The sequence below is a fragment of the Mercenaria mercenaria genome, chromosome 5 (assembly GCF_021730395.1).
Source record: "Mercenaria mercenaria strain notata chromosome 5, MADL_Memer_1, whole genome shotgun sequence".
Classification (NCBI taxonomy): Eukaryota; Metazoa; Mollusca; class Bivalvia; order Venerida; family Veneridae; genus Mercenaria; species Mercenaria mercenaria.
This window is the reverse complement of record NC_069365.1, coordinates 94,110,821-94,137,793: the sequence shown is the minus strand read 5'-3', so window position 1 is coordinate 94,137,793 and position 26,973 is coordinate 94,110,821. Positions and strand designations below refer to the sequence as shown.

Genomic DNA, 26,973 nt, shown 5'->3' with positions numbered 1-26,973 from the left:
CTCGACAGAGCTCATGTTAATTGTTTCACAAAGTGACGGTAAATAAAAATGTACCTTTATTTCAAGCCCTGTCTACCTCTTGCACTGACAAGCCCTTTTGTTTGAATCATTAATTGGAATGTACTAATGAAATGCAATTCCAGAACTACCAGATTTAAGATGTACATTGTATACACAACACATGCATGATTACTACTATTATTTCATGGAATGGTCTATAACTTTTTAACTTAAGATATTTTCTGTGCTGATAAAAAAGATGGAAATGGGATAAAGCTTTTATTGACAACAAAAGCAAAATCATTTTGCATTTTCATATATAGATTTTTTACTCTATGACAGATGAAATACCATTTGAATTGGACTATAATTGTTGAACACCTGTGAAATAAAAAATGCATGTATGCCAAAGACAATCCTCTATAGTAGCCCGCCCGCTTAGCTCAGTAGGTAGAGCGTTGGTCTACGGATCGCAGGGTCGTGAGTTCGATCCTCGGACGGGGCGTATGTTCTCCGTGACTATTTGATAAACGACATTGTGTCTGAAATCATTAGTCCTCCACCTCTGATTCACGTGGGGAAGTTGGCAGTTACTTGCGGAGAACAGGTTTGTACTGGTACAGAATCCAGGAAAACTGGTTAGGTAAACTGCCCGCCGTTACATGACTGAAATACTGTTGAAAAACGGCGTTAAACCCAAAACAAACAAACAACCAAAACAATCCTCTATAGTGGCCTTAAGTAGGCAGGGAACCATTAATTTGCACTTTCTTGCATTTTGCCAATGTAGCCCTTTTGTACTGAGAAAATTGGCTGTTCTTTGTATATTTTATTGCTGTCCATTTTTCTTGAATAATGTTTTATAAGAGCTTTAATTTATACCTCAAATTGCAAAAGCATGTGCAATGAACTTTAAATGGCTACCAAATGAGCAGTTTTCTGAAGTTGTAAAATATTTGTGTATTGTGTATATTTCAGGACTACATGGGTGAGACCCCTATACACAAGGCAGCAAGAACAGGCAGCATGGAGTGTGTCAGCCTGCTGGTATCTCAGGGTGCTAAACTCGAGTAAGGAACTTAGATATTATAACCATGCCATTTTGTTTTACTGATTAGAGTTTTAATCTGTTCTTGCACACCAGAGGTCTACTGTGGTTCTGTTGAAGCTTGTTTCAGGACTAAGTTGACCCTCTGGTGGATGAGAAAAATGGTATTTTTAGCTCGACTATACGAAGTATAAGGAGAGCTATCCTACTCGACCTGGCGTCTTTCTGCGTCCCCACCTTGGTTAGTTTTTTTTACACTTTTTCTTTTTTCAACTTATCTCTGTAATTACCTGATGGATTTGATTCAAACTTGAAATACTTATTCCTCAACATCATCCACATCATCGGACATAAGGGCCATAACTCTGGCGCCAATATTTCATGAGTTATCCCCCCTTTTCACTTAGATTTTCAGGTTAAAGTTTTGATGCACTTTCACTCTATCTCTGTTATTACTGAATGGATTTGATTCAAACTTAAAATAGTTGTTCAACATCATCACCCACATCATTGACACAAGGTGCATAACTCTGGCACCATTTTTAGCTCGACTATTCAAAGAATAGTCTAGCTATTCTACTCACCCTGGTGTTGGCGTCGGCGTCACACCTTGGTTAAGTTTTTGCATGCAAGTACATACAGCTATCATTTAAAGGCATATAGCTTTGAAACTTATTTATTCTTTTTCTAGGTCAATTACCAACCTCACTGGGTCAAGTTCCATAACTCTAACATGTATTTTGAGCAAATTATGCCCCCTTATGGACTTAGAAAATTCTGGTTAAAGTTTTACATGCAAGTTACTATCTCCAAACCTAATGCAGATATTGAATTGAAACTTCACATGTGTCTTCGGGGTTATAAAACTAGTTGATAGCAGCAAGTCCCATAACTCTGACCTTCATTTTGACCAAATTATGCCCCCTTTTGGACTTAGAAAATTCTGGTTAAAGTTTTGCATGCAAGTACATACAGCTATTGCCAAAAGGCAGAGCTCCAGATAAGATTTTAGGTTAAAGGGTATTTTACCCCCTAGTTTTTTTTTTCAAATGGTATTTTACTCCTAGATGTTTTTTCAAAAGGGTATTTTAGAATTCTAAATGGTTTTTCAGAATTCGAAATCATTTAAAAGGGTAATAATAATAACTGTTTGTATAATTTTCTGATATTCATGTGCTCCGCTGAAGTGCCTTTGTCGACTAATGCTGTTTTCCTGAATATTTTTGAGCCTTCATTCAAATAGTTTTAACATTTAGTTTACTGCATACATTACATCTTACACTACATCTTAATTTCAGTTACTGACCACTGCGATATATCAACAGCCAGTGATACTTTGACTGTCAATGTTTTTTTCAGAAACACCAACATGTGTGTGCTTCGGCTTTTTCAACAGTTACCCATTATATATCATAGATCACGTGCTTAGCGATAGGCATTGTCCGAGTCATCTCCTGTCACACACTAATACACTTGAAGAAGAAAATGGCATTATTTTACGATATCGTTTGCGTTTGCTTTTATGAGACACCATTTTGTTTGTTGTACTCGATTACAAAAAGGATATGCTTGATTTACGATAAAATTGGATTACGCACTTAAATCGAGTAAAATACGTATCCCGTTTTTTCAATGCGTATCAGTACGCGTAGGTTTGATTTTAAATGCGTTTTTTGTAAATTTCAAAACGTATTTACGCAAATACGCATCTTATCTGGAGCTCTGAAAAGGCATATAGATTTGAAACTTATTTTTAGCTCGACTATTCGAAGAATAAGTAGAGCTATCCTACTCACCACGGCTTTGGCGTCGGCGTCACACCTTGGTTAAGTTTTTCGTACCAGTCCACATTTTGACGAAGTCTTTTGAGATAAAGCTTCGAAACTTTCAACACTTATTTACCATCACCATGGCCAGTTATATGCAAGAGTACATAACTCCATCAAGGATTTTGGCTGAATTATGGCCCCTTTTGACTTAGAAATCATGGTTAAGTTTTTCGTACCAGTTCATATTTTGACAAAGTCTTTTAAGATAAAGCTTTGAAATTTTCAACACTTGTTTACCATCACTATGGCCAGTTATAGGTAAGAGTACATAACTCCATCAAGGATTTTGGCTGAATTATGGCCCCTTTCGACTTAGAAACCTTGGTTAAGTTTTTCGTACCAGTTCATATTTTGACAAAGTCTTTTGAGATAAAGCTTTGAAACTTTTAACACTTGTTTACCATCACCATGTCTAGTTATAGGCAAGAGCACATAACTCCATCAAGGATTTTGGCTGAATTATGGCCCTTTTTGACATAGAAATCTGGGTTAATATTTCGTACCAGTTCACATTTTGACAAAGTCTTTTGAGATAAAGCTTTGAAACTTTCAACACCTGTTTACCATCATCATATCCAGTTATAGGCAAGAGTACATAACTCCATCAAGGATTTTGGCTGAATTATGGCCCCTTTTGACTTAGAAATCTTGGTAAAGTTTTCCGTAACAGTTTATATTTTTTGTAAAGTGTTTGACATATGGCTTTGAAACTTTTATCATTTGTTTAGTATAATAGTCTCTATCCGTGGGAAAGAGTACATAACTCTGTCATCTATTTTGGCTGAATTATGGCCCTTTCTGGACTTCAAAATTGGTTCTGTTTTCATACAAGTCCACGTTTTGTCAAAACTATTAGACATATGGCTTTTAAACTTTGAACACTTGTTTATCATTATGATTTCCATCTGTAGGCAAGAGTACATAACTATTTTGACTGAATTATGGCCCTTTTTGGACTTTGAAATTGGTTCATACATTGCCATTTAGTGCAAGACTTATCGAAATCAAAGAAATACAGGAACATTGTTTGTCTAATCTATTTATTTCTTTTGTCTGAATATCTGTGGAAATATTTTGACCCCATTCTTCAATCAATTCTTCGAATAGTCGAGCGCGCTGTCATCAGACAGCTCTTGTTTCATGAATTATTGGCCCCCCCCCCCCCCCCCCCACCTTTTTACTTAGAATTTCAGGTTAAAGTTTTGGTGCACTTTCACTCTACCTCTGTTATTACTGAATGGATTTGATTCAAACTTACAGTTGTTCAGCATCATCACCCACATCATATGACACAAGATGCATAACTCTGGCACAATTTTCATGAATTATTCCCCTTTTTACTTAGAATTTTAGGTTAAAGTTTTGATGCACTTTCACTCTGTCTCTGTTATTACTGAATGGATTTGATTCAAACTTAAAATAGTTGTTCAACATCATCACCCACACCATGACACAAGATGCATAATTCTTGCACCAATATTTATGAATTATGCCCCTTTTTGCTTAGGATATACTTAGTGTTTTGATACATTTTATCTTTACCTCTCTTATTACCTTAAGTTAATATTTTTGACATAGACTCAGACTATTGTGCAATATCTTCATCCACAATTGGAGTCATTAAACACTCCAGTGACAGCTCTAGTTTCTTCATATGTGCCCAGTTTCACTATCCAGCATCGAAATAGTCGAGCGCGCTGTCTCATGTGACAGCTCTTGTTTTAACACTCTCATCCATCTGAGGGTCATCTTAGGAAGTCTTAGTGTATGTTATTCAGGTGATGGATCCAACTTTTAAAAAGGCGTGAGGATAGCTCAGAGATACTGTTAGTGTAATACAAGTTGTTGATTTCCCTTTTTAGGCAGAAACAAGAGTTACTGCTTAATATTTCTGTTTCTCAGTAGCTTGTTTGCATTTCCAATTAAGGAATTAACTAGAAAGTCTTTATTAAATTTTGAATATTTATCTTCCAAGGTTGTTTGAAATTGAACATGTATTCTGAATCATGGATGCCTTAACAGGGCAAGTTATTTAACTCTAGCTTGTATATTTAAATGTCAAATATATAGAGGATATTTGTTTGTTTTGAGTGAATGTGGAATATATCTCACTGAGAAGTGAGAAAATTTCAAATATTTTCATGAGCGCGTAGCGCGAGTGAAAATGTGAACATTTTCTCACTTCGAGGTGAGATATATTCCTAACCGATAGAATACAGTATTTCATTAGTTAGCATAAAATAAAAGAGCCTTATATGTTAAAAATATAATGTTAAGTGTCTACAATTTTCAAAAACATCTCTTATATATATTTTCTTCTAAAATTGGATGTATTGCACAAGAAATATTATTTTGTTTTGTAAATTTAAGCCATGTTTTTGGTGTATATTTTATAATAGAAGATTGACCTTATAAGTACAATGTGCTTTCATCAATATCCTTTGCATGCAAAATGGTTACTGTACTATTGTTATTTGAGGAATTCATGCAATAAATATGTTTAAAAACTAAGCATATTTCTCAGAAACTACTCGAATGAATGTTTTGAGGTTATCCACAAATCTTGGGCTACATGAGTTGAATAACTTATGTCCACATTTTGGCAAAATTACGCCCCATTTTCAGTGGTTAATGTCCCTGAACTCTGATTACTTTAAAAACTTTCCTATCACCAGTGTGGGTTGGAGCATCGTTTCGGGTGACACCATGTTGAACTCCTCATGTGAGGAAGCCATCCAGCAGGCTTACAGAATGTCGATGATTCTACCAAGGTACCTGCCAGAAATAAAATAATGCACCAAGGGGCACCTGTATGAAAGCTTGAAAGTCGAAATATGACCTATAATAGTGTTGGTGCAACGTTTCACCCATCTACACAAAACAAAAAACAAATTTTCAATGGACAATGGAGGAAAGTTTGCTAAAGAATTTTTTGTAAGCTAGTATTCGGTGGTAGTGCTCCAGATAGTTGAAGGCACTGTTATAGACAGCTCTTGTCTCAATCTGTGAATGCCTGGTTACTTTAATTTATTTAAATAGCGAAAGAATAACAGCTAAATTGCTTGATTTTCACATTGCTGATGGTTTAAAAAAGTCATTGATGTATTTTGTCATCAAAATATTTTGAAAGCTTTTGATAAATTTGCAATATTCTATTACAGGCTAAAGAATTACAGTGGCTGTCTGCCGAGTGAAGTGGCGGCTGCTGCAGGTTACACAGAATGTGCAAGTTATTTGGAGAGGGCAACTCAATTACAGAAGGAAAATCAACCTGCCACCAACCCAGCAAATATTGGAACAAACTCATCGTTCAGCTCATTTCATAATGGTAGAACATCTCCTGAAGGCCAGTCAAGTGGTCAAAACTTTATTTCCACAAATACATATCATTCTCACCCCCATGTTGCAATAAATGGCACACCCCATCACACCCATATAGAAAATGGGCTCAATAACAACCAATCAGAAGACTGTGATATGGAGATGGAGGAAGGGTCACAAGAGTTCAGCCAATCAGCAATGTCAAATGGTGTCTCCCCTGCATTACAGAATGGAGATGTCCTGCTGAATCATGGTGTGTTGCAGAATCTCATCCCATTGGCTGGTAGAAAGAGGGGGAGAGAGGATGTTGATGAAGACTCGTACAAAAGAGCAAGACAAGATGGTAATATAAATGTTTTTGCAACTTTTGGTTAGAGATAAATATTTCGACCATTTGAATTTAAAGTGACCCGTTTAATAATTTCGTAAGTTGCCAGTTACTTGTTGTAAATTTGTGGTTGAGTTTATTAATGAAGCAAGGGTCTTCCTACATCGTGTAAGAACATGTCACATGTAGTCTGGAAACACATTTTTTAGCCGAACAGTGAGGTAAGACTGTGGAAATAAATATTTTTAAGAGGAAATATCTTAATAGCATACATAATTATTTATATTTTTTGGTCTTCGAAAATCTTGACAATTTAGATATATATTTAGTTTCATAGAGTCTTTAGGATTGTCAGAAATGTGTTGCACAGCAAATATTACACAATTGATTTGCACTTGAACAAAATACATTTTTTAGACTTGATTAAAGAATTTTGAAAGTGGTCTTTTTCTGTGTGGAGGACAAATTAAAATCTGAGAAAATATACTGTAAAGAATGGTAATCTGAGACACAGGTTTTAGTCCTGTCTAAAATAGATAAACCACATGAAATGTTGATTCAATTTAATGATCCAGGGTTGAGAGTGAAAGAAGTGTAAGAGCCTTTCAACAAAGAAGCCGATAGACCTCTTTTGCTGTCACCCCTTGATTAACTCTTTTTTTACTTCTAAGCTGTCTTATGCACAGATTGTCATCTACAGGTAGAATAGAGAAAACTCACGAACCACTTTCTCTATCATCACTAAAACTGGTATTTTAATAGCTTCTTTGCATCGTTTACTTTTAATTACTCTGGGTTCTGCGTGATTTTCACGTTCCTCTGTAATAACTACAAGAGCACTGCTTAATGGATCTTTTTACTATAATGCTTGCCAAAGAACTAGAACTTCAGTCATACAGCTTCAGTATTTCTAGATAGAATTTAACAAATATGCAGGCTTATTTGATCAAGGTAATTGCCCTGTCCTTTTTAGAGGAAAAAAAGGTGACACATCCGCCCATCTGTAAATCTTCCTGTATAGTAGTTGTTATTCTTCGGAGGATTTTAATATTATTTGGCACAAGTATTTACAATAATCAGGTGACATGTGACATACTAGATTAAGGCCTAAAGCTCTTAAAATCTAGGTCACAGTTGGAGGTCAAAGGTTTATAGAGAATGTGTTTATGTTCTGTCATTAAACCTGCTGCCAGTCAAGGAATAACAGTGTTACTTGACACCATGATCTCCAAAACAAGCTGGTGTCTTATGTGCAAGTCCTAGACTGCAACTCAGAGTCAAGAGTCACCCTTACAGGTCAGATGTTTATTGGGTGATGGTCCAGTACTTGTCCTGTCTATAGTTCTGCCATCCATCAGGGTTTGTTATGTCAGACTGACTTGTGACAAGCTTAACATTGTTATCAACATGTCTGATTGACATGCCTAGTCTAACAGATTCTTTAAGGACTGTTACTGCAACATGCTCGATAAAATCTTTTTTTCTTTGGCAGAAATGTTTGCTTCAAGGAAAAAGCATGAAGCATTGAAGACCCAGGTCCCTATCAAAAGGTCCCGTTCTCAAAGCCCAAGGTTACAATTTTGTGGTAAATGTCCTGTCATATCTTGTCAAGGCCATTTTACTTTTACATGCATGGAGTAATGTTCCTTACCTGGAAAAACTGGTTGCTTCATTGAGATTGTATTTTGAAGTGCAAGATCAGTGTCCGTGTCACACAGGTCAAGGTCACACTTTGGGAGTTAAAGGTTACATCTGAGTCAACAAAAAATGGTTCGACATTATTACCCTTTTGGCATCAAAATTCTGATAATCTAATTTGGCCGGCACAAACATCTTGCATGTCAAGGGAAAGAAACCTATAGCTCCAAGGTCACATTTGAAAGTCAAATGTTTACAAGGTCCGTTTTTCCATTTTATGTCACTGCCACCGAGTTTCTGATCCATGTCACTGCCTCCTTGTTTCCAGTTCATGTTACCGCCTTCTTGTTTCCAGTCCATGTAACTTGCTTTTTGTTTCAGGTCCATGTCACAGCCTCCTTGCTGTTGGTCCATGTCACCACCTCCTTGTTGTTGGTCCATGTCACCACCTTGTTGTTGGTCCATGTCACTGCCTCCTTGCTTCTGGTCCATGTCACTGCCCCCTTGTCTCTGGTCCATGTAACTGCCCCCTTGCTTCTGGTCCATGTCACTGCCCCCTTGCTTCTAGTCCATGTCACTGCCTCCTTCCATTTGGCCCATGTCACTACCCCATTGTCTCTGGTCCATGTCACTGCCCCCTTGTCTCTGGTCCATGTCACTGCAGTTTTTCTACTGGTCAGTGTCACTACCCCCTTGTCTCTGGTCCATGTCACTGCCTCCTTGATTCTGAAATATGTCACTGCTTCTTTGTCTCTGGTCCATGTCACAGCAGTCTTGCTTCTTGTCCAGGTCACTGCCTCCTTGTTGCTGACCTCCTTGATTCTGAAGTATGTCACTGCTTCTTTGTCTCTGGTCCATGTCACTGCCTCCTTGTTGCTGGTCCATCTCACTGCCCCTTGTCTCTGGTCCATCTCACTGCCCCCTTGTCTCTGTTCTATGTCACTGCCCCCTTGTCTCTGGTCAGTGTCACTTCCCCCTTGTCTCTGGTCCATGTCACTGCCTCCTTGATTCTGAAGTATGTCACTGCTTCTTTGTCTCTGGTCCATGTCACAGCAGTCTTGCTTCTTGTCAAGGTCACTGCCTCCTTGTTGCTGGTTCATTTCTCTGCCTCCTTGCTTCTGGTCCATGTCACTGCCCCCTTGTCTCTGGTCAATGTCAATGCCTCCTTGATTCTGAAGTATGTCACTGCTTTTTGTCTCTGGTCCATGTCACAGCAGTTTTGCTTCTAGTCCAGGTCACTGCCTCCTTGTTGCTGGTCCATATCACTGCCCCTTGTCTCTGGTCCATGTCACTGCCTCCTTGATTCTGAAGTATGTCACTGCTTCTTTGTCTCTGGTCCATGTCACAGCAGTCTTACTTCTAGTCCAGGTCACTGCCTCCTTGTTGCTGGTCCATCTCACTGCCCCTTGTCTCTGGTCCATGTCACTGCCCCTTGTCTCTGATCCATGTCACTGCTCCCTTGTCTCTGGTCAATGTCACTGCCCCCTTGTCTCTGGTCCATTTTACTGCCCCCTTGTCTCTGGTCCATCTCACTGCCCCTTATCTCTGGTCCATTTCACTGTCCCCTTGTCTCTGTTCCATGTCACTGCCTCCTTGATTCTGAAGTATGTCTCTGGTCCATGTCACAGCAGTCTTGCTTCTAGTCCAGGTCACTGCGTCCTTGTTGCTGGTCCATGTCACTGCCCCCTTGTCTCTGGTCCATTTCACTGCCCCCTTGTCTCTGGTCCATCTCACTGCCCCTTATCTCTGGTCCATTTCACTGTCCCCTTGTCTCTGTTCCATGTCACTGCCTCCTTGATTCTGAAGTATGTCTCTGGTCCATGTCACAGCAGTCTTGCTTCTAGTCCAGGTCACTGCCTCCTTGTTGCTGGTCCATGTCACTGCCCCCTTGTCTCTGGTCCATATCACTGCCCCCTTGTCTCTGGTCCATGTCACTGCCTCCTTGATTCTGAAGTATGTCACTGTTTCTTTGTCTCTGGTCCATGTCACAGCAGTCTTGCTTCTAGTCCAGGTCACTGCCTCCTTGTTGCTGGTCCATGTCACTGCCCCCTTGTCTCTGGTCCATATCACTGCCCCCTTGTCTCTGGTCCATGTCACTGCCTCCTTGATTCTGAAGTATGTCACTGCTTTTTGTCTCTGGTCCATGTCACAGCAGTCTTGCTTCTTGTCCAGGTCACTGCCTCCTTGTTGCTGGTTCATTTCTCTGCCTCTTTGTTTCTGGTCCATGTCACTGCCTTCTTGTTTTCAGTCCATGTCACTGCCTTCCTGTTTCTGGTCCATGTCACTGCCTCCTTGTTTCTGGTCCATGTTACTTCCTCCTTGTTTCTGGTTCATGTCATTCCCATCAGTCAAGGTATTTTGATTTTATTCACCACAAGTGTTCCTAAAAATGAAACATGTAAGAGACCAAGGCCTTTAGATCAAAGGTGAAACTGCCATCCATTTAGGGGCTTTAAAAAAAATTGTGGAGGAGGAGGGGAAGTCCACATGGTCTCTTGTATATAGCCTGTAACTCTATTTTAGATACAAGTGTATTTCTTAGGATGAGAACATCAGTACAAACCCATTACCAAAAGACGGGTCCAAATTTATGCTTAGTCTTTTGTATAGGCAAACAAGAAGCCACAAAATGTAGTTAGGCGGGAGACATTATTTGCTCTGTACATCATTAGGCAGGGGACATCAGTTGCTGTGTTGTTTCTTCTTATATAATCTTAGAATGGTTCCAAGGGTAAAAAAAAATGACAGAAGTCGAGAATGTTGTCTGTCATTTAAGATAGGTAAATTGTAAACAAGAACCAGTTTTTAAAGCGAGTGAAGATTTTATGGGCAACTCCTTCGCTCATATAATTGTGTTACAAAAGTGTCTTATTTGCCTTGCAATATATATATGAATTTCTATATACAGAATTTCTGAAAACATTTTTAGCTCACCTGAGCACAAAGTGCTCAAGATGAACTATTGTGACCGGTCATTGTGTGTCTTCCGCCAACATTTGCCTTGATAACACTCTAAATGCCACAGTTGTCCTTGATAACACTAAATGTCACAGTTGTGGCCTAATCCTTATGAAACTTGGTCAGAAGTTTGTCATGATGATCTCTAGGTCAAGCTTGAAACTTGGTCATGTGGGGTCAAAAGCTAGGTCACCCGGTCAAATCAAAGGAAAAGCTTGTTACACTCTAGAGGCCACATTTCTGACCCAATCTTCATGAAACTTGGCCAGAATGTTTATCTTGATGATCTTTAGGCCGAGTTCAAAACTTAGTCATGTGGGGTCAAAAACTAGGCCAGTAGGCCAGATTGAAGGAAAATCTTGTTAACACTACAGTCCACAGTTTTAGTTTAATCTCATGAGAATTGGTGAAAATGTTTGTCTTGATGATCTCTAGGTCAAGTTCGAATCTGGGCCATGTGGGTCAAAAACTAGGGCACCCACTCAGATCTAAGGGCAAGCTTGTTAACACTCTAGAGACCACATTTATGACCCTATCTTCATGAAACTTGGTCAGAATGTTTATCTTGATGATTCCTAGGGCAAGATTGAAACTTGGTCATGTGGGTCAAACAAATCAAAGTAAAAGCTTGTTAACACTCTAGAGGCCACATTTATGACCCTATCTTCATAAAACTTGGTCAAAATGTTTATCTTGATGATTCCAAGGCCAAGTTTGAATCTGGGTGATGTGGATTAAAAAACTAGGTTACTCGCTCAAATCACATGAAAAGCTTGTTAACACACTAGAATAGAGGCCACATTTATGACCCTATCTTCATGAAACTCGGTCAGAATGTTTATCTTGATGATCCCATAGGCCAAGTTTAAAACTGGGTTATTTGGGGTCAAAAACTAGGTCACCTGCTCAAATCAAAGGAACACATGTTAACATTCTAGAGGCCACATTTATGACCCTGTCTTCATGAAAGTTGATCCAAATGTTTATCTTGATGATTCCTAGGTCAAGCTCAAATCTGGGTCATGTGAGTCAAAACCTAGATCTCATGCTCAGATCACATGAAAAGCTTGTTAACACTCTAGATGCCACATATGTGACTGTATATTCATGAAACTTGGCCAGAATGTTTATCTTGATGATCTTTAGGCAAAGATCAAAACTTGGTCATGTGGGGTCAAAAACTAGGTCAGTAGGCCAGATCAAAGGAAAATCTTGTTAACACTCTAAGAGACCACATTTTAAATTTGAAACTCATGAGAATTGGTCAGAATGTCTGTCTTGATGATCTCTAGGTCAGATTTGAAACTGGGTCATGTGGGGTCAAAAACTAGGTCAGTAGGCCAGATCAAAGGAAAATCTTGTTAACACTCTACAGTCCACAATTATAGTTTGAAACTCATGAGAACTAATCAGAATGTTTGTCTTGATCACCTATAGGTCAAGTTCGAATCTGGGTCATATGGGGTCAAAAACTAGGTCACCTACTCAAATCAAAGCAAAAGCTTGTTAACACTCTAGAGGCCACATTTATGACCCAATCTTCATAAAACTTGGTCAGAAAGTTTATCTTGATGATTCCTAGGCCAAGTTTGAATCTGAGTGATTTGGATTCAAAAACTAGGCCACTCACTCAAATCAAAGGAAAAGCTTGTTAAACACAAGAGAACTCATGAAACTTGGTCAGAATGTTTATCTTGATGATCCCATAAGGCCAAATTTGAAACTGGGTCATGTGGGTTCAAAAACTAGGTCACCCGCTCAAATTAAAGGAACGATTGTTAACATTCTAGATGCCACATTTATGACCCTGTCCTTATGAAAGTTGATCAGAATGTTTATCTTAATGATCCTTAGGTCAAGCTCAAACCTGAGTCATGTGGGGTCAAAAACTAGGTCTCATGCTCAAATCGCATGAAAACCTTGTTGATACTCTAGAGGCCACATTTATGATCCTATCTTCATGAAACTTAGTCAGAATGTTTATCTTGATGACCTCTGTGCCATGTTCGAATCTGGGTCATGTGGGTTGGAAAACTAGGTCACCCGGGCAAATCAAAGGAAAAGCCTGTTAACACTAGAGGCTGTAGGCCCAATTACTCCAGTGAGCGATCCAGGATCATCATAACCCTCTTGTTGATATTAAACATAGATGCATGCAAATTAACATGTACTTATGTGATTTTGCATATTGTATAATTGTAGCATATTAAGTATGTTGATAATTAATGAACTTTCTGACAGGGTTGTCCAATCAAAGGGAGGCAACCGGTGATAATAATAATATCCTGAGTAGTTACTTTGCCGTGCTTGCGATTTCTACGGAACCGTTCAGTCGAGAACATTCTGGTCTCCATTGAGAGTAGTCAAGGGCACTAACTCTGGTCTAGAGTGACACAGGTTAGTGATGGCTAATCAAGGAGTGATACAGGAGATTTACTTATCCCAGAATAACATCATGTAACATTTATGAATGCTTGTATTTTATATTAAATTGGTTCAATTTTCTAACATATTCAGGGGTGTGATTTGATAGAAGATTTTAGAAAAATTTTGTTTAGACAGTTATTTGATGTGCACTGATTTTTTGCCTTTAACTGATTTAAAAATATGAAAGTTTTCACATCCCTGGATTTGTGAATGATTTACACATGGTGGTTAGAATGTAACTTTATCGGACTTCATTGATCAGTTAATCTTGTTATTCACCTTCCTACATATATGATAATATCCTGTGAAAAGGTAAAGTGTTAAATATAGGGCCAGTCATTGTAATTTCCACCTTTGCCTTATACACATACTATCCTTTAAGGCATCAGGAAAGTGTGCAGTTGGTAAACACTCTTTAAATAGGTGGCAGCTCACTTATTGGTCACATTGGAGTCTGTCCAAGTGGGAATCGAACCTTTAATCTTCCATTTACTAGGGGGCTGAGTGGTTATGGTTGCTGACTTCAAATCACTTGCCTCTCATCGATGTGGGTTCGAGCCTCACTCGGGGTGTTGAATTCTTCATGTGAGGAAGCCATCCAGTGTTTTTGAAGCATTTTCCTGGAACTGTCAAGAAAACATTTCCCTCTAGCTCAAAAGCCATTCAGCTGGCCTTCAGAAGCTCAGTGGTTCTACCCAGGTTCTGCCAGTTACTTTAGTTCTTAAATGCCTGGAGGTGCACCAGGATTCTTCCTCTATCATTGAAGGGGCCGCCATGGCAGAGTTGTCAATGTCGCTGACTTTGAATCACTCGCCCCTCACCAATGTGAGTAAAAAGAGCCTCACTCGGGGTGTTGAGTTCTTCATGTGAGGAAGCCATCCAGTGTTTTGGAAGCATACTCCTGGAACTGTCAAGAAAACATTTCCCTCTAGCTCAAAATCATTGACCTTTTCCCCATGTATATAATAGTGAGTAGCTTTCTGGATTTTTGTGGGTTTTGAGTCCGGTCAGGTCATCATGTTCAGCCATTCAGCTGGCCTTCAGAAGCTCAGTGGTTCTACCCAGGTTCTGCCAGTGCCTTTAGTTCTTAAATGCCTGGAGGTGCACCAGGATTCTTCCTCCATCATTGAAGGGGCCGCCATGGCAGAGTTGTCAATGTCGCTGACTTCGAATCACTCGCCCCTCACCAATGTGGGTTTGAGCCTCACTCAGGGTGTTGAATTCTTAATGTGAGGAAGCCATCCAACTGGCTTACGGAAGGTCGGTGGTTCTACCCAGGTGCCTGCCCGTGATGAAATTATGCACCAAGTGGCACCTGGGGTCTTCCTCCACCATTAAAGCTGAAAGTTCCATATGACCTATATTTGTGTCGGTGCAACGTTAAACCAAACAAAAACAAAATCCTCCATCATTGAAGCAGGAAATCCCCATATGATCTGGACTGTTGATGTAACATGAAGCTGAACAAAACCCGCCTAACGGGTACAGCACAAGGGATTGCTTGTCCTAATCTTTGGCAAAGGGCAATAGTTTACATGATTACTGACTGGCTCCACAATGTCTGAGGTCATTTGCCCTCCAGTGCAGATTCATGTAAGGAAGTTATCAGTTATTTGCAGGGAACAGGTTAATATTGGTAAGAAATCCAGGATTAATAACTGGTTACTTTAAAACCAAAATGCAGTGAAAAATCAGTTTAAACCAACATAACAAAAAAATAGTTCTCAAATTTCGTGCCTGTCAAAGAAATCAAACATGACTTGTAGGTTAATGGTCTTGTCATTGACAGATAAGAATAGGTTCTTTATTGAGCCCAGCACTTGTGAAAAATAACTTATTCTGCTTTTTAAGTATCAAAGTTAAAGGCGTACGCTAGAATTCCCTGTATATGAGATGGGCGAAAATTTTCCCAATAACAGAATTTCTTCAAACTTTGGATATTGAAGGACAATCATCTAAGAAACAAAAAAATGCAATAAAAAACATAGGTCACCGGTATCGAAAAAGAGTTATCTGCCCTTGAAAACGGCATTTCCCCCAAAAATGACGTTTTCAAGGGCAGATAACTCTTTTTCGAATCCGGTGACCTATGATTTTTATTGCATTTTTTTGTTTCTTAGATGATTGTCCTTCAATATCCAAAGTTTGAAGAAATTCTGTTATTGGGAAAATTTTCGCACCAAATTCTAGCATACGTCCTTAAGTCTCGGAAGGCAACAAGCATTCTTCATGAATTGAAGACATTTTGTGCCAGTTAGTTTTTGAAGGTTAGAAATCCTGAACTGATTTTAAGTAAACTGAATAACTTATTCAAAACTGAAGAAAAGTTGTAACATGAAGTTAACGAAATAATCATTTGAGGCAAATGAGAAAATTTCTAGAAAAATAGTAAAGAAGTTGGCCTTAGAAGAGGTTGAGGGAATACAAGACAAACATAGTGTGTTTAAATTCAGTGTATGTTTTATTGATAGGACTGGTACATGCATATATGAAGGCAGCCGAAATTCATATGTAAATAAATACACATTCACATAATAGAATGATTGTTGAAAACTGCATCAAACACTGCAAAATAAAAAGACTGACCAGAATATAACTACATTTTTGAAAGAAGATTTAATTGCAGAACAACATAACACTCTCTCTGTATGAAAAATCTGTGGACCTATTTTTGTCACTGACAAGTTTCATTGACCTTTATTTCAGGCACACTGGCTTTTCATTCGAGAGTTGAATGTGATAATCAGCTTAGGTGTTCAATAGTGTACATTAAGTTCTCTCATCATAGTCATGGAAACAAATGATATGCTTAAAAGGCTTGGGTTTGCAAGTTTCGTATTTTACTTAATTTACATAATACCCTTTCAACCTAACCTTTCCAGAATTAAACATGTATGAACCAAGTGCATCTTTTAATCAGTTACTAAGATATTGTCATCTGTTAAACAGTATCACATAAACAAAGAACATCAATCTAATTTCATGTATGGAGACAATGTCATAAATTTCATACATGTATGTTTTCCAGACTTCATTTCAAAAAAATAATCAGAGTGATTAATTGTCAATGAAAGGTTTTCTTTTATTTTCAAAGTCACAAAACAAAAAAGTAAGGTTAACTAGGACTAAGATAGATGTTATTAAAATAGAATCATCAAGAAATATTTTATTTAAATTACTGGAGACACCACAAGTAAGGATGGATAAATGGTATGGAAATTTTGACGGGCCATGCCCTGCTGCAAGATATATAATTTTTAACCAAATTTTTAGGCAAATCTTTTTATGGTTAAGATACTAAAGACAGTTTAATGATAGTTTAGCATTTTTTAAAAGTCAAGACTTTAAGGTTTAGGAGTATACCACCAAAACACAGAAATTTTTGATAAACGAACAACATCGTTACCAATATTTTATCTGACCATTACATGTTCTGCAGTACTGTCCCGTACTTAAAATATTCTAAAAAAGTTGTTCCCCTTTGAAAATGAATGCCATTTGTAAAGAAATAAAAATAAACAATTGCTGAAAACTGTGTTCCACCTAGTTATGTGAAATTTCAACACTCGTACGCTATTGCAAATGCATCAAAACAAACTTGTGTAACAGTTCTTTGAAAATGGTGAGTTTTTAAAGGCGTTTGACTGGAAGTGGGGCCCCTTTAGGCAGTCCTTTTCCGGAATTCAATGTTTATATCAGTATACTGACACATGTTTTGTAGTTTTTGTAATAATAGCGTATATATTACTCTACAAAACAAGTGTCAGTATACTGATTTAAACATTGAATTCCAGAAAATGACTGCCTAAAGGGGCCCCACTTCCGGACAGTCAAATGCCTTTAAAAACTCACCATTTTCAAGGAACTGTTACACAATCATGTTTGTTTTGATGCATTTGAAATAGCGTGCGAGTGTTGAAATTTCACATAACTAGGTGGAACACAGTTTTCAGCAATTGTTTATTTTTATATTTTAACAAATGGCATTCATTTTCAAAGGGGGACAACTTTTTCAGAATATTTTAAGTACGGGACAGTACGGCAGAACATGTAATGGTCAGTTAAAATATTGGTAACGATGTTGTTCGTTTATAGAATGTTTCTGTGTTTTGGTGATATACTCCTAAACCTTAACATACATATTGTATTTTAGAACACATGACATGGGTTTTCACTGAAACATGCAGATCCCATTCTTATTCTGTATGGTAAAATACATGCAGGTAAACAAACAGGCTGGTAAACAAACAGGCTGGTCATTTTGATGGATGATGATGTTTAAAGAATTTCTTGATAAACAAAAGTTACATCAAAGCAAACAAATCAACATAAATGTCAAATGTAAAATTTTGATTGTGTAAATATGCAATCAGATATCATTGATATAATCTTTTGGTCAATAAAACTGGTCTTCCAACAATATTTTTTTATTCAAAGTAACTTGACAGTTTGTCCTTTAGGACAAGAAAAAAAGTTGTTTGTTTCTGCTTAACTGTCTGACCCCACAAAGATATTATTAAAATCTGAAAAAAAAGCAATTTAAGGTTTAAATTGACACTCAGCTTTGCTTTGGTCCAATAACAATTATTGTCGGACAGGGTAGATAAATTTTCATATTGACATTTATAGTGCCATGTGGTATTTTATAAAGTTAAACTTAATAGAGAAAGATGTTAAGATTAGGGTCTGACTAAATATTCTGTGAATTGTGAAATTTATATTGTTCTTGTGAAACACACAGGAAAAAACGCAGATATATTTACAAAAGACTGACTAAAATTTAAACTCAGTTATTCTACTATGAATACAAAAAAGGTCCTTATAACTTCCTCATTGTAATTGTTATAATGGTTGTTAAATAACTTAAAGTAATTATTAAATGTTAGATAAATCCATACTTTGTTAAAAAAAAAAACGTTTAACCTACTTACTTACCCTACAATTTCTAAGCCATTAGTGGAAATAATTTTTTTTGCCTGACATGGGAAGGATGGGTACGGCTGGGAATATCCTCTTCATTTGCAGTGCCGTTTAAGTCATTACAATTAATGAAACCCAATCGTTCTGGCCTATTGGACTTGTATATAAATATCATGACTAGGCAACTGATGCATAGTTCAAGTTAGGTGAGGAATTAAATTAAGATTACAAAAATAACGAAGATAATTTTTAGCTGGACTATTCGAAGAATAGGGGAGCTATCCTACTCGCGCAGCGTGAGCGTGGGCGTCACACAAATGTTAAAGTTTGCGTACCACCCCAAATATTTTCAAAGTCCATTGAGATATTGCTTTCATATTTTGCATACTTGTTTACCATCATGACCCCAGTCTGTAAAAAGGAGGAGGCAACTCTATCCAGCATTTTGACTGAATTATGACCCCTTTTCGACTTAGAATAAATGTTAAAGTTTGTGTACCACCCCAAATATTTTCAAAGTCCATTGAGGTATTGCTTTCATATTTTGCATACTTGTTTACCATCATGACCCCAGTCTGTAAAAAGGAGTAGGCAACTCTATCAAGCATTTTGACTTAATTATGGCCCCTTTTCGACTTAGAATATGCTTATTGTAATGTTAAAGTTTTACTCATTGCTTATATTATACTATCAAGCACTGAGAATAGTCGAGCGTGCTGTCCACTGACAGTTCTTGTTTATACACTTAGAAAGTGATTTGAGTGTCCTTTATATGTCCTCTAGCCTAGCAGTAGTCTTATAACCAGTAAAGTTGCACCTAGAAAGATATCTTAATGGAAAATATTCATGTTTCAATAGCAGACAGGCTGGATGTCAATCAATAACACAACAGACAGTTCTGTATGTAATGCTTTCAGCTGATATTTAATTTAGAATTTGATTCATTGGAAATTACCTGGTTTCCCTAGTGTAAAAGAAATATTCCTAACTTAATCAAATAGCAAATAAATATTGTCTAGACATGAAGATACTGATGCTTTACATTTGATTATAACTGTGGTTTCTTATGCTCTGTCTTTGATATATTTATCCACAGATTTTGTCTTTCGCCAAAGTGTTCAACACGACTTTGCCCAGCTTCCATTCGCACATGGCTTTGACGCAGCACCCAGTATGGACTGTAATGAAAACATGGCCCCTCCACGCAGCAATGAGCACCTTAATTCAGCTTTTCAAAATCCCCAGAATTCATCAGGGTTCACAGTGGTGTGTGACCCTTCATGGGGTCATGAGGCAGGGATGGCAGACAGGGGTCACCTTGGCGAGATTAATCAGAACCGTGTTGAACCCTTTTCATGTCTGAGATTTAAAGACCCGCCTGTTAAATGTATTAACTTCATGTCACATTATATATAGTGCAGGGCACACATATGTTACAAATTTTATATGTACATTTTGTTTAGAGAATTGTGGTTTGTTGTAATATACATCGGGGAGCCTAGTCAGAAGTTGTTTATTTTCTGTATGCCAAACATGGCTTTCCAGTGATTATCCCTTTTTACACCTTTAGTCTGATAAGTGTTCACCCTGTTGGGATTTGCTGAAAAAATTGATAAATTTTCATCCCAACTTTAATATTATAAATGTACAGAGTTCAAATTATGTTGATTTTTGCAGAATTCCACTATGTTGTTATTTATAACCTACAGCTGGATTCCAGAATTTTCTGTAAAAGGCTAGTTGATGTATGTGGGAATGAAAATTTATCAGTTTTATCTTTAAAAAACTTTTTTATATTTATATAATGTTTATGTTTTATTCACATATTCTGTGTAATAAATTGCTTTTAACCTTCTTTAGCCTGTCTGCATTGCTTTTGAAATGTCTTGCTGTTCCGTTGCTAACACTGGCTACTTTTATTTTTGCTTGTAGAACCAATGTCGAACAAATGCAAGCTGAATGGCTGGCTGTTCAACAATGGTCACATGACTCATCAGAACACAAATCACACGGGTGATCATGTGACCACGGTGTCAGAAAGTATGGTGGAGCATTACAATTCAGTCTCGATGCAGGAAGGTTATGACAGCTTGCTGATGAACTCTGTGATGAGCAAGTCTAGTGGCTTTTGATTTTCTTTATAGTTTTATAAGTTGTTGCAAGAAGTGTGATTTTTTTTCACTTAAACAGCTGTTAAGTATAGTTGTACTATAATTTGTTAGTTATTTGACATGATAACTTGTAAGTTCTACAAAAGTATGAACATTTAAAAAAAAAAAACTTGCTGGAACTACATGGGTTTTTTTTTTTGTTTTTGTTATTTAACTGAATTTGACCATCAGTCGGGCTTTTTTTTTTTTTTTTTTTTTTTTGAAGGAAATTTTTATGAATGAATGAAACTTGTACCTTAAGAGTATTTGCAAAGTAGTAACAAAAGATACATGTATTACAAAATGCTATTGATGCTCATTTTGAGAAAAGTGCTTTGAAAGAATCACAGTTATGAAAGATTTGACTAAAGTCACTAGTAGTATTTGTACAAAGAGAAATGTAACATTCAGGATATCACTGGATAGAATGGAAAAATTAATGTTGTTTTGTTAGGCAATAGTATGGACAGTGTTTGATGTTTATGTTCAGTGTTTGGAAGTTAGACAGTGCTAAGTTTTATATTGTGGTTAGATCATTAGAATATATTATGTAAATTTTTGTGACCTAAGTACTTCTTGATTGGGATTTTTTGGTGAATTTATTTTCATTAATATTCATGAATAGTGCCACTCAAAAATACAAAGTGTTCTTGTATATTAATCTGCATCATATCCTAAAACACTCCAGTTTCATGAGTTCTTAATACCATGAATAAGGCTGCTAATCATGAAATGGCTTAATAAGGCTTATAGATGTGAAAATTACCAAGGATAAAGTCAGTTGCGTCTGTAGAGTGATATCGGGTGACTATGTGAGAAATTTCTCATGTATTTCCTAAGTAGTGAGCAAATTTATAAATAATTGTATACCATTTATTTTTTTACGAATCTCTCACTACTGTTTTGTATCGAAACATTAAAATCATGATCAAGAATTGAGAAGGATTAATAAATACACCCAAGATATAAATATTTCTGTATGTTTCTGCAGTGAAAATCAAAACAAAATTTTAACACTGGAACACAATTTCAGTTTAAATTTGGGAGGTGTCCTCTTAAATTGTAGAAGTTTACGTTTTAATAGCAGACAAAGGGGCTGAAAGCATGTTGATCATTTTAAATACGACATTGTAAGAATGAGGTTGTATAAAATCCCAAGGCTAACACAAACATTCTGTATACAGTATAACACTAGGGGGTGATTCCAACTGAATTCAACAATCTCAAATAATACTGCTTTAACCCTTATCATGCTAAACACCACTGATTCTGCCTTTGCGACCAGTGTAGGTCATGATCAGCCTGCACATCTGTGTAGTCTGATCATGATCTGCACTGTTTGCCATTCAGTTAGTATCTTTTTGGTAAGCACCCCTTTTAACAGATAATGGTACTGTCCAAATTGAAAGATGGACAAGTTCATTAGAGAAATTTAGCAGGGTAAGGGTTAATTACTTACACATAATGTTTGCTTCATGATTGTGCCATTTAAAGAAAAGTAACAAGCACATTTTCGTCATCATCATTTGAAATAGGTTTACCAATTTAGACATTATATTTGCCAATAATTTTGTATTTCCATATTTCTGATACTTGGATCAAATCATAACATGTGATATTTTAAAGGATATTTATTTAAAAAATTGTATGCTTCTGTTGGGTGATTTCTAATTTACAAGGGATTTTGCTGAGCAAAAAAGATAGAAAGGAAATTCATGAGAAAAGTGGTGCTAGTTGCAGTTCTATGGAAACAGTTTTCTCAAAATACCAAAGACTTGCACACTGTGGGTATTTCAGTCATTTTGATCTGTAGTGGTTATATTTCACTGTAGTTAGAAGTGTATGTCAAATTGGTGTAAGGTCATTAGTTATTTATTGGTCAATGAAATATTTTTATAGTTTTGTCAAAGCACAAAATAATTTTTTCTTTAGAATATGATATCCACAAATTAATTACCCGACATTATTTTTGCCGAAAGGTAAGAAATTTTATGTCCATGAAGTATAAAGATTTTGCACAATACATAGCCATAATATTAGTACAATCTCAGACCACTGATTGGACAGGTAAAAAGACAATGTTTTTTTTTACTGTATTATTAAATTTTGGTTGTTTAAGACATTTGTTGTGGGAATAATTTAAATCAAAACTTAAGAAGAAAAGAGATTACTAGTAATACACTATAAAGGTCATTGCTTAACAAATTTTCAGTTTAATGTGACATCCTATAAACATAGGAAAAACAAGTTTTCTGTTCCAATTTATGGTTTTATTTTATTTTCATATTTCTGTTTATTATTATTTAGTTCTTATAGTTGCTTAATATTTGTATCTAGTTTATGAATTTAAAATTCATACAAACAATATGTTCTACTTATTTTATTTTTATGCCCCCGAAGGGAGGCATATAGTTTTTGAACCGTCTGTCGGTCTGTCCGCAATTTTCGTGTACGGTCCATATCTTTGTCATTCATACATGGATTTTAAAATTATTGGGCATGAATGTGTACCACAGTAAGAGGACGTGTCGCGCGCAAGACCCAGGTCCTTAGCTCAAAAGTCAAGGTCACACTTAGACTTTTAAGGTCATATTTCATGATAGTGCAATGATGGGCATGTGCGGTCCATATCTTTGCCATTCATGCATGGATTTTAAAATAACTACGCATGAATGTGTGGCACAGTAAGACGACGTGTCGCGCGCAAGACCCAGGTCCGTAGGTCAAAGGTCCTAAACTCTAACATCGGCCATAACTATTCATTCAAAGTGCCATCGGGGGCATGTGTCATCCTATGGAGACAGCTCTTGTTTTGTCCTAACTTTTAGTGTTTCCATGATTTATTTTTGATACATTTAAACATAGATAAATGATTACGCTTATTAAGATATTGCTTTACATGATATATCAAAAAGGGAGGAGATGCTTGTGATGTATAAAAATTACCTTTAGCCTGCTGGCGGCAAGTCACTGCCTTTGCGACCAGTGCAGACCAAGATCAGCCTGCACATCCGTGCAGGCTGATCATGTTCTGCACTGTTCTAGTCAGTAAATTTTCATTGAACACCCCTTCGAATAATAAATGGTATGGCCAGAATTGAATGATGGACCGGTCCATTTTAGAAATTTAGTGGGCTAAAGGTTAAGATATTGCATTACATAATAGATCAAAAAGGGAGGAAAAGCTTGTGATGTATTTATAAATATTAAAGGTAATTTACATGTAAAGACTTCATGATAAAGCTCCATTTATATATAGTTAATAATCCCGCTTTAACTTATTGAATAACCTTCAGTGAATCATTTTATAAAAATTGTTCACACATTTTGCATTGCAGTATAAACTGCTCAAATGCACCTTTTGATCAAAATTGTGTATAACATTATTATATCTGAAGTCCATATAGGATTATGACTTTACATAAATACATATCTCATCATGATCTAGCTGATAACACTTCATTATGTAATCATTTTTACTTCTACGCTTCATTGATGAGGAAGATTTCTCTTTCATTTAATTTGAATATTTTTGACGGTTCCTTGCCTTAAAAATGCCTAATCAACATTTATTCATTTTAAAGGGGCACATTCTAGATTTTTTGTTTCATTAGGTCTTTTTTTATTTATTTTCATGAAGTAAAAACAAAAAGGTTCATAAAAGTTATTGAACTTAAATGACATCGATTCAAGGGATTATTTACACAATAAATTGCTATCAGATATAAAAAAAATTGAATATTGAGATGATTTACATGTAGAGGCATGCCCCTTTAATAAAATTTTGCATGTTCTTTCAGCAAGTCAAGGTTCATGTACTTATTACTGCTGTAAAATAGTTACCTTGTATCAAGTTTCAGATCTTAAGGATTACCTGCTTGTCATGTATATTAGTTAATAAGTATAAACATTGTTCGAAAACATATTTTTGATTTTGCATTATTCTTGAATACTTCTTTTTTTTGTACTTATTGTTTTATTTTACTGCATGTACGGCGCATTGTTTTAGCCTGCTGGCCATAAAGCCAAATTATTTTAACACATTCATCAGCATTTTGACATTTTTTAGCTTTTTGAAATAACAATTTATTTATCTTTTACGCCCACCTGAGCATAAAGTGCCCAAGGTTGGAACTGTTATGACTACCATTCATCTGTTCTTTGTCAGCACCTTCTCTGTTTACACACTTTAGACTGCATTTCTATAGCAATCTTAATGAAACTTATACCAAATGTTTGTGGTCAGATTTGGTATTACTCAAGAAAGAACAGTTATGGCTCATGACTTGGTTGTATTTCATAAAGATAACATATTATTAATGGTTGAATTTTTGAGTGACCGTCTTAAATTTTTACTTAATGAATCTAGCCACAAGATCAGGCTTAAGTTCTATGGTGACATACCGGTAGATTGCTGCAGTAACACTAGCTCTTGAATAAATCAGAAGTGCTGGATTCTACAGTGTAAAATTGTGAATTTTCTGTAGACCAAAACTTCCTGAAAACTAGTCACTTTTCTGTATAAAATCTACAGGTATGAAACCTGGTGTATTTATGCCTGTTCCAGCTATGAAACTCTGGTGAGCAGACTAGAGCCTCCATGGCCATCTGTATTTTAAGACAATAGGACTGTTGTCTCTGTTCATTTGATGATCTCACTCAAGATGGAACTTGGAAAATGTAAGAATTCATTCTATTAATACCCTGACACTTGTATTGTTTGTTATAACATTAAACATACATTCGTTTGATAAAATATTTGTCAATAATTATTGAAGTTCAGCTTGTAAACATTGGAGAAACCGGCCGTTTTATTCAGTAATAGTTAAAGCTTTCTGATAGAGATATCAGCATTATTCACTTGTTGCTATGACTCACTAGATGCATTTATATAGAGGATATTACAGTAACACGAGTGTTTTCATATTGAATTTATGAAACGAGTTGTATAAAATAATAAAATGTGAGGACCCGCCGAGCATTTTATCAATTTTGTTCAACAAGTTTAATAAATTAAATGTGGAAAGACACAAATGTAATATTCTATTTATCACATGTAAGCTTTTCCTGCTGTAAACATCAAAATTTCTTCTTTCTTTAAATATTATAGACCAAGTAAATGCAACCAACATCTATCGATAATCGATGTCAACGTCAAGGCTTTATTACACTAGTGTATTATCAAATTTATGTAATGGCTTTATTTCACCACCAAGATGTCAAATGTGATAAAAACAAGTTTTATTACTTCACTTCAAGGTGATGGAGCTGCAGTTTCCATTCAAAGTACATATTCTATACATGTAATATAGTAGTCACTCTTAAGGTGTTACAAAAAGTCATAATTATATAGGTATGAGCTGATTTAACATCTGGATAATTAAATGGCGATATGGCATAGGAACATATTGAATAGCATGGACAGCGGCATTTGTCAAAACTGTTTCCCTTTCTTAGTTAAGAATAAGTTCACTCACTTTAGTTTATATGATAGTTAATTAGATGGGAGAAGTTATTTATGGTTTAGCTAATGGGCTGTGTTTTAATTCAGCATGTAGCTCTTCTAATGATACAGTATATTATTCTACAGTTAATTTGTTGAATATTAAGTTTCGAGAATGTGGGTATTTTTACATACCTAACTGACAGTTCCTTGCAATTCTCATTGACTGCCATCTTGTATAAATATAAATACAAAATCATTGTAAACATGTTAACTCATTGTTCACTTTTGATATATTTTTCCATTATTAACATAATAGACATTAGTTTTGTATAATTTTTTCATGATACTGGAAGGTTAGAACTTCATTAAAAACTCTATTTTGAACAATACTATTACATTATTTCAAAACAATTGAATGCATATCCATTATCACAAACATAATGTTTATTATTTTATTTTCTCTTTTTATTACTTCTTTAAGCTTGTCTTTCTTATTTTGTATATCTTGTTTGCTTGTTGTAGTGTTCCGAATTACAAAAAGTGCAATTTCTCTCTTGTTGACTTTTCTTTTTAAGCTCAACTGTTTGAAATAATAGAACTTCTGTAATCACCCATAAGGCGTCACAAAAGTTTTGCATGTAAGCAGGTTCCTTCACAAGACCAAATGCTTTCAGACTTCATACATGTCTTCTGCATCATCAGATGACCACACAGGACAAGTTACATAACTTATTTTGTCATAATTAAGCCCCTGTTTAAGGTAGTTCTGCACGTTTGATAAACTGGAAGTGATGGCGTAACATTTTATCCGGAAAACGTGGAAGAAAGCCTGGATTCTGTGTACAGAAATGAAATTCATTTTATGAATAAATGGCAACCCGTGACTATATTTATTACAATGACACTGT

General features: G+C 36.2%; 1 protein-coding gene across 5 annotated transcripts in view; it reads left to right on the top strand.

Annotated features, from left to right (window-relative positions):
• The window catches only part of LOC123558669 (ankyrin repeat domain-containing protein 10-like), a 29,412-nt gene extending 2,797 nt beyond the window's left edge, over nt 1-26,615 (top strand). For 2 of the 5 annotated variants that reach the window (XM_053544360.1, XM_053544361.1), the window contains exons 3-5: nt 979-1,070; nt 6,039-6,541; nt 19,566-20,395. In XM_053544360.1, coding sequence (XP_053400335.1) covers nt 979-1,070; nt 6,039-6,541; nt 19,566-19,885 — 915 coding nt within the window. In that variant the 3' untranslated portion in view covers nt 19,886-20,395. The other 3 variants (XM_053544363.1, XM_053544364.1, XM_053544362.1) reach the window with 3 other exon arrangements.
• The last annotated feature ends 358 nt before the right edge of the window (nt 26,616-26,973 follow it).